At 41.5% G+C, this 11,527-nt stretch overlaps 1 protein-coding gene across 1 annotated transcript; it reads right to left on the bottom strand.

The window, feature by feature from the left end:
* Positions 1-765: 765 nt before the first annotated feature.
* On the bottom strand, positions 766-11,266 carry MPZL2 (myelin protein zero like 2). The gene is made up of 6 exons (XM_003418318.4): positions 10,979-11,266; positions 9,828-9,994; positions 9,334-9,544; positions 5,753-5,900; positions 2,883-2,958; positions 766-879 (listed from the first exon to the last, which is right to left on the bottom strand). Exons 1-5 carry the CDS (start codon positions 11,034-11,036, stop codon positions 2,895-2,897), a joined length of 648 nt encoding a protein of 215 aa, XP_003418366.1. The 5' UTR covers positions 11,037-11,266; the 3' UTR covers positions 766-879; positions 2,883-2,894.
* Positions 11,267-11,527: the final 261 nt, after the last annotated feature.

Raw genomic sequence — 11,527 nt, 5'->3', positions numbered from 1 at the left:
GAATCCTTCTATTTAATTGCTTGTTGATCCCAGTCCAGAAATGAGCATAGACTTTGCTCTGTTGTTATAGACATTTGAATTGGGTAGAAAAAATGCAGTAGGCTAACCAGTTAATCACTGCTTGTGAAAGAACTGCACTATTGATTATTTCTCACAACACAGAAAAAAAGGCGATAAGTGATTCATCCTGGGTGGTATCGGTCAGTCTGTTAGCACTTACGTAGCCTTTTCTAGTTACTCACTCGGTGATTTAGACTTGTGCTATTGTAAACCTTGGATCAATTGACAAAAAAATGAGAAAAAAAACCCACTCAGGATATTGCAAAAATTCGGTAGAACAAGATGTGACCCATACTTAAGGAGAGCCATAAAAATCAAACTTTTTTTTAACAGTTTGAATTTAGGATTTACCGTTAGTCAGCCAAAACAACTGGGAGATTCAGCTCACCTTTTAATTGAGAGTATGAGGACAGGGAGTAAATGTACTCGCTTCAGTAGCAAGAGTGCTGCTTCTAAAGAAACTAATATGTTAAAGGAAATGCCACGACAGACAAGTTAACTTCTGTCCCATTTGAAGCCAATGTACATGTATGCAAGTCACAATCCACAAGGAGTGTTCCAGGGCAAAAATCTAGCTTGTTAGTTTACAAAGGTTGATGAGCACTTTAAAAATGTTTGCACTCTGAAATAAAACCTTAATAATGAGGCTGTGTGTGAGTCTGGTGGTATCTGCTCAAGAAGGACCCTATACTGGCTTATCTAGGTGGGAGTGTACTGCAGAGCTGATTGGAAGACCGGTCACAACTGGAAAAGCCAAAGAAAAACTTCCATTAACTTCAACTTAGCCTAGGGTTCTTGTTCCTGGAACTCTTCAGCTTCCTAAAATATAAAACAAAAGTTTAAATGGATAATGCCTTTGGGAAGAGTGCAATAGGAGTACCTGGTGTTATGAATTACAAATATATCCTTATTAGAAGAAAAATATCCTTAAACTTATTTTTTCTCCCCTTAATTTAAGTTTTAAAAGAAATTTTCTAATCTTATTACATAGTTCTCAGAGTCAGTGTCCTTAACTGACAGCCTCTAGGTGCCTTGATTCAACTCGATGGCACTGGGTCTGGGAGGTGCCTTGTAGGAGCCTTGGTGGCACAGTGTTTAAGAGCTCAGCTGCTAACCAAAAAGTCGGCAGCGGGAATCCACCAGCCGCTCCTTGGAAACCCTGTGGGGCAGTTGTACCCTGTCCTATAGGGTCGCTGTGACTCAATGGCAACAGGTTTGGTTTTTTGGTTAAGTGCTTTGTGAGTCCCTGAGTGGTGCAAACAGTTAAAGTGCTTGGCTGCTAATGACAGGCTGGCAGTTCCACTTCACCCAGAGATGCCTCAGAAGTCCTGGTGACCTGCTTCCAAAAAATCAGCCATTGAAAACCCTCAAGAACTCAGTTCTACTCTGACACACTTGAGGTCGCCATGAATCAGAATCAACTCCATGGCAACTGGTTTAGTGCCTTGCATGGACACTTGGACTTTTGCTGGCACTTTCTTATTCTCTCTCTCTCTGTCTCCCTCTTATTATGAACATATTCAAACATAAGAAAAGTAGAGGAGACAGCATATGGAATTCACCCAAACCTAATTTTAAAGCATTTTTTTGCTTTATTTCTCTTTTTGGGCTGAAGCTTTTAAAGCAAATTACAGATATTCTGACATTTCACCCCTAAGTACTCCAGTATACAGTTTTAAAATAAAGACATTTTCCTTTATAACCACAATACTATTATCACCTAAGAAAAAGTAACAATTCTCTAATATCCTTATTCATAATTTCCCTCAATTATCCCCCCAATTTTTTCTATAGCTGGTTTGTTCAAGTTAGTATCCATTCAATCAGAAATCACATATTACACTTGATTGTGTTAGTCTCTTAAATTTCTTTTAATCTGAAATAGCCCCCATCTTTATTTTCCATGACACTGACTTGTTAGAGAATCCACTTAATTTTAAAAAGACAATAATAGCCCTGGGTAAAAACTCCTTTATGCCAAATTTGGTTTTCTGGTTTTACAATAGAAATCTTTTTCTCTCATATTCTATTTTAGAAGTCCTTGAGGTCTTTCAGTTAAGATTTAGCCTATAAAATGTGACTCTGTAAATAAAAATAAAAGAGTTGACTCTCTTTGCAAATAATAATAGTCTATAATAATTTCATTTAAGAAAGCCAGATCCGTTTAAGAAAGCCAGACAGAGTTTTAACAGTTAAGATCCTTAGCATAAAGATCTTCTTATGAGTATAAAATTCGGTTTGCATGTCTTAATTTATAACACCTAGAAGTTAAAGGTGTGTACCAACTCTGAGCAATAGGAGAAATTATGTACATATGTAAACTGGAAAAACAGAATCGCACACTACTAAAACGACTCAGTCCCAACAGCTAAGTGATAGAATAGTTGGAATCAATTCCAAATAGTACAAAAGTTCTCCTGTCATAACGTTGTGCATATCTATTGAGTCACTCTCTTAGTGCCACGATTGGTTTGCAATAAAACAAATAAGCAGATATTAATCCTTTCATTAAAAATAAAAAAGATTTGTCTACATGTTGAGAGTTAATTTATTATTAATGGTGGTAAATATAACCCAAAGGCCTCAAATAACCTTAGAATTCTCCTGGCTTCCTTGGCAGTAAGGTATAGCTTTGTAATCCTTTTCACCAAGTATACTCAAAGGGGAACCATTTATAAGACTTATAGAACCCTTGTATCTCCCTGGCCAACCTCCTCTAATTTCATATGGGAAACACCTACCAACCATGGAAAGTAACCTGGGAAATAAGCCAAACAGGTCAGAAGGCTGAGGAAAGAAGTCCACCCATTTGTGAACCTTACCATCTAAAAGCGTTAATCAGTTTCTTCAAAATAAACAGAAACCTTTTTTCCTTGGTTGAGCCTTTCTTCTTCTTTCCTGTAACAAAGAAGCATTAACCAAATCTCAGGTGAACAAGAACAAGCAAGAGAGGCCAATCCTACAGAAGCTTCAAGTAAGATGTTTTCTCCCATTTTGGGGGAAGGATTACATGTACCTAGGAGTCGCTATGAGTCAGAATTGACTTGACAGTAATGGGTTTGGGTTTTTTTTTTTTTTTTTCTGAACTTTGCCATTTTTCAGAATGTGAAAGAATATAATTTGGGGACTGATCTGGTAACTCCAGAGGTTTAGAACAGACTCCTAAGTTTACCATTAGTATCCTACCTCTAATTCCTACTCTTTGTTCAAAAAGGAGGGGAAAAAAGTTTGTATTGACTTAGAAGTTAATCATTATGGATTATATTAACTTGTATTCAAGTCAGACCTCAGAATTGGGTTTGTTAGACTCCTTAAAATCAATTCTATTTACTTCAGGAAATATTTATTGAGGAAAAGAACAAATGGTGCTGGGACAACTGGATATCTGCATGAAAAAGAATGAGGTTGAACTCCTACCTCACATGGTAGGTTAATACAAAAAATTAAGTAAAAATCATTCAAAGACCTAATGTAAGAGCTAAAACTATAAAAAGAAGAAGAAACCAAAACCTATTGCCGTCGAGTCGATTCCGACACACAGCAACCCTATGGGACAGCGTAGAACTGCCCCACAGGGTTTCCAGGGAGTGGCTGGTGGAATCAAACTGCCGACCTTTTGGTTAGCAGCCAAACGCTTAACCACTGCGCCATCAGGGCCGTCTTAGAGGAATAACCAAAAAAAAAAAAACCTTGCCATCAAGTCGATTCCGACTCATAGCAACCTTAGAAGAATATGTAGGCATAAATCTTCATGACCTTCGGTTAGGCAATAGTTTCTTAGCTATGGTATCAAAAGCACAAGCAACAAGAGAAAAAATAGATAAATTGGACTTCATCAAATTTAAAAACTTTTGTACTTCAAAGGACACTATCAAGAAACTGAAGAGACAGTCCATAGAATGGGAAAAAATAATTGTAAATCATATATCTGATAAAGGACTAGTATCCAAAATGTATAACTAATTCTTGCATCTCAACAGAAAATAACCCAATTTAAAAATGGACAAAATATTTGAGTAGTTGTATCTCCAAATAAGACATACAAATGGGCCAGTAAACACATGGAAAGATGCTCAACCTTATAAGTCATCAGGAAAACGCAAATCAAGACCTCAGTGAGATACCACTTCACAGTCCATTGGATGGCTTTTGATGTTCATGGAAAAGATGGATGATAATAAGTGCCAGCAAGGATGTGGAGAAATAGAACTCTTTTACATTGCTGATGGAAATGTAAGATGATGCAGCTGTTTAGATAACAGCCTGGCAGTTTTGCAAAAAGTTAAACATACAGTTACTGTCATGGATTGAATTGTGTCCCAAAAAAAGTGTGTGTATCAACTTGGTTAGGCAATGATTTCCAGTATTGTGTGGTTGTCCTCCATTTTGTGATTGTAATTTTATGTTGAGAATATTAGGGTGGGATTGTAACACCACCCTTACTCAGGTCACCTCCCTGATCTAAGGTAAAGGGAGTTTTCCTGAGGTGTGGCTTGTACCACCTTTTATCTCTCAAGAGATGAAAGGGAAGCAAGCAGAGAGTTGGGGACCTCATACCACCAAGAAAGCACCAGGAACAGAGTGCATCCTTTGGACATGGGGTCCCTGTGCCTGAGAAGCTCCTGGACCATGGGAAGATTGAGGACAAGGACCTTCTTCCAGAGCCGAAAGAGAGAGAAAGCCTTCCCCTGGAGCTGACACCTTGAGTTTGGACTTTCAGCCTACTTTACTGTGAGGAAATAAATTTCTCTTTGGTAAAGCCATCCACTTGTGGTATTTCTGTTACGGCAGCACTAGATGACTAAGACAGTTACCATATGACCCAGCATTTCCATTCCTAGATATAAATATACTCAAGAGAATTGAAAACGTGTGTCCACACAAAAGCTTCTACATAAATGCCCATAGTAGCATTATTCATGATAGCCAAAAAGTGGGGGGAAAAAAAGTCTTATCAATGGATAAACAAATTGAGATATATCCATACAAGGTAATATCCAGCCATAAAAAGGAACAAAGCTCTGACACATGTTATAACATGGATGAACGTTGAAAACGTTATGCAAAGTGAAGAAGGTGGTCACAAAAGGCCACATATTGTATGATTCTAGAATTTATATGAAATGGCAGAATAGGCAAATCTGGAGAGACAGAAAGTAGGCTAGTGGTTGCCATGGGGTGGGGAGCGGTGGCTAAAGGATATGGGGTTTGTTTTTGGAGTGATGGAATTGTTCTTGAATTAGTGGTGATGGTTGTACAACTTTGTGACTATTAAAAGGGTAAATTTTGTGGTATGTAAATTTTATCACAGTAAAAAAACATTGAGCACCAACCATCAACATGGCTGACTTTCCTAGATACTGATGCATAGTGCCCCTGCTGACTGCCTAGACAAATGGGTGCTTCACTTTAAAAGTAAGGAGTATTCTAAAACAGCTTTTGTATAAAGCAGATTTTTATAAAATCAAACCCATATAGTAAGAAATCCTATGATTTTGTAAAATTAAGAGAGCTTTTGTATAAATTTTCTAATTCACACTTCGGTTTCTCTGCTGTGTGAATTTGAATTCTTTTATATAGGATTTACCCAAAGAAAAGAACATCTGTTCAACAATTATTTAGCCCCAGTGTGGAATACCAAGAGTCACAATGAGAGGTGTTAGAAGACTTTCCCAGAACTGCCCAGTCTTACGATTTTATCTCCACCACTTTATGAGCTCTGTCAGCCCATCGCTTCTTCCGGAAATGCTGGAAGAGGACCACCACAATTACAATTATGACCATCAGTGCACAGGCGGAGCCAATGGCCAGAGCCAGGAAGTAGATCTCAGAGAAGCGTACTGCAAGGAGAAAAAGAACGAGTTAGGATTCTAAAAAAAGGAGGACTCTGGTGATTCACAAGGAGCCCTGGTAGCACAATGGTTAAGTGTTTGCAAGTTTGGTGGTTGGAACCCAACAGCTGCTCTGAGGGAGAAAAGACCTGGCAGTCTGCTCCTGTAAAGATTATAGCCTAGAAAACAACATGGCAGATCACAATGGCCTGATCCCATTGTGCATGGGGCCCCTATGAGTTGGGGGCTGACTTGATGGCAGGTGACAACGACATGACGAACTCTAAAGATATAATAGAGATGTGTTTTCATCATTAGGTGGACTCGTACTTTCTCCTACCTTTATATGTAAAATACCATGTTGTTGTTGTGTGCCATCTAGATAAAAAAAAACTCTGACTAATAGCCACCGTGTAGAGTAGTAGAACTGCCCTATGCGTTTCCTAGGCTGTAATCTTTATAGAAGGAGCTCTGGTGGCACAGTGGTTATGAGCTATGGCTGCTAGCCAAAAGTTCAGTTCAAGTCTACCAGCCACTCCTTGGAAACCCTGTGGAGCAGTTCTACTCTGTCCTATAGAGTCACTATGAGTCGACTCCACAGCAGCAGTTTGGTTTGGTTTTGGTTAATATTTATAGGAGCAGATTGCAAGATATTTTCCCCAGTGGAGCCGCTGGCTGGGTTCGAGCAGCTGACCTATCATTTAGCAGCTGAGAGCTTAACCATTGCGCCACCAGGGCTCCTTTCGTACTAGTGGATCTCAACAGCAGCAACGGTATCCTTTGGAAACTATGAAATGCAAATTCTTGTGCCCCACCCCAGATCTACTGAATCAGAAACACTGGGGGTGGGGCCCAGCAATCTGTACTTTAACCTGCCCTCCAGGTGATTCTGATGCATGCCAAAGCTTGAGAGCCACTGGGCTGGTTGAACTACCTAGTACAGTAAGGTTATTGCCCCATACCATTTCTCGATTACTCCCTTCATCCCTGTCATTTAATCAGTCAATCATTTATTCAAATTTATTAAGGTTGCAGACATTGTGATGGAAATACAAAGCGGAAAAAGACATTACCCTCAAGGAGCTCACTGGGCAGATACGCAAGTAAGTCAGTTACTACAGTCTAGCTGGGTAAGCGATAGAAGTAGGAGCCCAGAGGGAAGGGCCCCTAAACTGGAACTAGAATCTGTAAAGCCTGGTTCTCATGTCCTATAGCTTGATTTCTGATTTACTGAAGACTCAGGTGCACCTGACCCAAGCCATGGTGTTTTTAGTCACCTCATATGCACGCGAGAGCTGGACAATGAATAAGGAAGATTGAAGAATTGCCACCTTCGAATTGTGATGTTGATGAAGAATATTGAATATACCATGGACTGCCAAAAGAACGAACGAATCTGTTTTGGAAGAAGTACAGCCAGAATGCTCCTCAGAAGCAAAGATGGCAAGTCTACGTCTCACATACTTTGGACATGTTATCAGGAGGTTCAGTCCGGAGAAGAACATCATGCTTGGTAAAGTAGAGGGTCAGCAAAAAAGAGAAAGAGATGGATTGACACAGTGGCTGCAACAATGGGCTGAAGCTTAACAATGATTGTGAGGATGGCGCGGGACCAGGCAGTGTTTCGTTCTGTTGTACATAGGGTTGCTGTGAGTTGGAACCGACTCAAAGGAAGGTGCAGAGCCAGAAAACACGTTAGAGAATGTCTAGCCCAAGGGTTCTAGCCTGGAGTCCATGAAGGGGATGGGAAAGGATGGTCCACAAGCGCACAAAGTCCATGTCAAGCTGCATGTATACATTTTTTGTGGGAATCAACGCCATAGGTTTCATTAGGTTCTCAAAGAGAAGTGACCCCTATCCATTTAAGAACCATCGATCTCTTGTCTAACCTATTCATTTTGCAGATGAAGAAACTGAGGTCCAGAGACACTACATTACTTCTTTCAGTATGCAAATAACTTCTACAAAGTGACACAGCTCTCCACTGGTAGGACTCCGAGGGATGGTTTTAAACTGTACTGGGAATGAAAGAAGGAAATCGTACCACTTTACAGGCTTATATGTTTGGGGTAACAATATTGTCTATTGGTTTAGGGCACACACCAGAGAGAGCTAGGTTAAAATCCCAGCTCTGCCATTTACTAGCTGTGTGATTTTGGGTAATTAGCTTCTTTGAGCCTCACCTAGAAAACAGAGATAACAATATTTATTGTTCTTATAGAGAATAAATAATTCGTGTAAATTGTTCCATACTGTGCCTACACATAATAGACACTCCATATATGGTAGCCATATTCTTATTTTCCATGTGGGAGACCCAGATTCAATTCCCTGTCAGTGCACCTCAAGTACAGCCACCACTCATCTGTGAGTGGAGACTTGCATGTTACTGTGATGCTGAGTAGGTTTCAGCAGAACTTCCAGACTGAAAGGGACTAGGAAGAAAGGCCTGGCAATCTGCATCTGAAAATCAGACAATGAAAACCCTGTGAATCACAACGGTCCAATCCTATTGGTGCTTGGGGTCACCAAGGGTCAGGGGCTGATTCAATTATAACAATTTTCAGTGAAGGTCAAATTTTGCAAATTTTTTGCATTTTTTTAAATCACATTTTATCCTCACAATATTATCATTCTCATTTTACAGATGAGGAAAATCAGAGTTATTTACAGCTCCTAAATGATAACAGTGACTCAGACCCAGACCTACTACTCTTAAATTGTGTGCTATTCACTCTTTGTTGCCTGGAATGGTTTTCCTTGTTGTCCCTTACAGGGTGCAGACAATATAATGCACTAGTTTGGAGCAGGATTTTGGAGTTAAAGATGCCTTGGTTTGAGTCCTAAGTGACTCCATTTATCAGCTTCATAACTTTGGACAAGTGACCGTACCACTGTGAGCCTCAGTTTTCACTGGTAAAATGGAGGTGCCAAGAGTATGATCAACTGATAAAACATGTAAAGATTAAACAGAATGTTTCATGTAAAGCCTCTGATAAATGACTAAATAAACGTTAGCTACCATGATTGGTATCTACCTCCTAGAGTGGTTGTGAGGATTAAATGAGATAGTACATGTCAAGCACTTTGGACAATGCCTGTCACAGAGTAGGTTCTCAGTAAGTATCTTTGGAAGAAATGAATGAACGAGAGGACCTATTCTTAGCCTTTTATCTGAGAGTTGCTTCCTTCCCTTTTCACATTCTCAGTGCCATTTTTGTGACAGATTCCCTGTGTCCCTTTGCTTTATTTTCTCTTTGATTCCACAACCAAACAAAGCTTTTCTTTTTTTTCTTAAGGACTTTTCAGTCTCCCTCCAAAGTTCCCAGCTCCAAACAGCTAGTCCCTTTCTTTACTCTTTCAGCCATCACAAAAGATTATGTCTTCCTTTTCTGCGAGCTCTCACACTTCCCAAAACCCCTCCCCCCGCCCCATAACCTACCAGTCTGCACAACGCTGAGACGGATCTCCCCTATCAGCCCATCAACATCAGGTGGGTTCTTCACCTGGCAGGTGTATGTCCCATTGTCATCAAACTGTAGTTTCCAGAGGATTATGGAGACGTCGTTCCGATCGGGGTTCCCATCCCAGGCCACCCGACTCTTGAACCGCCCGCTCATGGGTTCAAATGGCTCCCCGTGGTAGTAGAATACCTAGAGAGGAGAAATGGCAGACGGTCTTTCATATTCAGTACCTGGGCAAGGAAGCTGAGATGGTGGAAGCAGAAGAGACGTATCAATGAGCCCAGCTGCCCATCTTCAGCTTTCTCAAGAACCTCTTTCCCCCGCTCGGTTCTTTCAGTCTCTGCCCCAAGATTCATTTCCTGTCTTCAACCTGTACTCATTGCTAAGAAAAATAAAGGAAGGGCAAGGAGAAATGGACTGGCTTATTTTCCTAATCAGGGGTCTCCCTGGTAAATGACAATAACCTACTTACAAATTGCTCAGGCCCCCCATCTTGAGGACGGAAGTTCCAGGTCACTGTGAGAGCATCACCCACGGGGGCAAAGCTGGAGAAAGTGCATTTTAACCTAATATCAGTCCCGTTAACGGCCTCCAGCACTCGGGAGGTGTAAATTTCCACAGCTGCTGTAGGCCAAAGAGCTGCAATGAAAAAAAGAAGGAAAAGAGGGCTAATAGGAGAGGCAGTTATTGCAATAACTGTCGCATCTCTGACACTTCCAAATAAATGCCTGAGTAGCGCACAAAGCGAAATTGCGACGCCCCAGCTCCCAAACTTACGTCACCCCTCATCTGCGTGTTTTATCTGTATGCAACCTCAGCCCTCTCATTCCATGTAACATAAAAATACCCCACCGTGAGCCTTTGGTGCTTTACTTTCTCCACAGCAAGATATCCTGGCCTCATGGGACACACTTCAGAACTGTTGTACCAAACTACAAAGGTTGGCAAATAAAATTGAAAGCAGAAACAAAAACAAAAAAAATTAAAACCAATCCTAACCTTGATTAAGCATTGCATTATGTGTTAAGATTAAACATTACGTATCTGTATATAATGGTCCTATAATGGTCCCCTAGCAAGAAGTGCCCTAGCAGAAAGATTTCATACTGTTCATTACCTCCTGCAGAAACCGAATTAATCAGCCCCCAGACAGCTTATACTTGCTGGCACCACAGGAACCTTTATATCATGGGGTACTTTTTACTGATATTTACATTTAGAGTGCCTGTCTGAGCAGTTTCAAAACCCCAGTGGACCTGTCTCCTTAACAATCTCAGCTTTCCCAGTGCTGCCCAGAGTCCCGACAAAATCCACACACAGAAATCCAAGTCCCAAATGCTGCCTGCAGCAGGAGGTTGAGAGCAGCCAAAAAAAATAGTGCGTAACCTGAGATTAGAAAGCCGTCAGTGTGCCTGAATCACTGGCAACCCAAACACACCTAAACCTGTTTGTCCAAAAGCAGTTACCCAAAAACAACTCCCCAACTTCAGTTTCAGCAAAGTGAAAACTAAAATGAACCACAACAGTGGCTCAGGCTCCCAAACAAAACTCGTGGAACTTCTTAATCACATTAGCTCCGTAAGGTAGGCAGTAAAGGAAGAAATGCTGAGAGAAGCTCCTTACCTGTGAGCTGTATGCCAAGGAGAAGAAGCACAGCCCGCATAAGGCTCTTGCCATACATGAGGGAAACCCAGCCCTGGTCCCAGAGACCAGACCGGGCAGACCGAGGGCTCCGACACCCTGCCAAGGCCACTTCGGGAGGCGCGAGCTCCACGTTTTTCTGGAGAGAAGAGCCTGTCGAGTCCCCTCACCTGTGGGAATCTGAGCGTCTTTGCCCGTGACTCATCCCCACTCTGCCTTTGCACTTGCTGGAATGAAAGGTGGGGCCTCAGCTCCCAACGCCCTCCTTCCTCCCCTCCCTCCCACCCTCTCCATTACCGGCACGTCTGCACAAAGATCCCAAACTCTGCTGCCCTCTCTTGACTTTTCAGTTAATCTGCCTGGGTTCTGGCCCCAGAATGGCCTCGGAAACAAAGGAAGTGGTGCCAGTCTGAAAAGTCCCAGCTTGCTTTGGGTTTGGCCCCCACACCCCCTGTTTTAAACAGGCTCTAGGCGTGTCTGGGAAGTGAACGTTGAAACCACCTTGCAGTGGTTCTGTGTCCCAAAGCACCT

The sequence above is a fragment of the Loxodonta africana genome, chromosome 15, assembly GCF_030014295.1.
Source record: "Loxodonta africana isolate mLoxAfr1 chromosome 15, mLoxAfr1.hap2, whole genome shotgun sequence".
NCBI lineage: Eukaryota > Metazoa > Chordata > Mammalia > Proboscidea > Elephantidae > Loxodonta > Loxodonta africana.
Note: the sequence above shows the minus strand (reverse complement) of the source record. Positions and strands in the feature narration are given on the sequence as shown.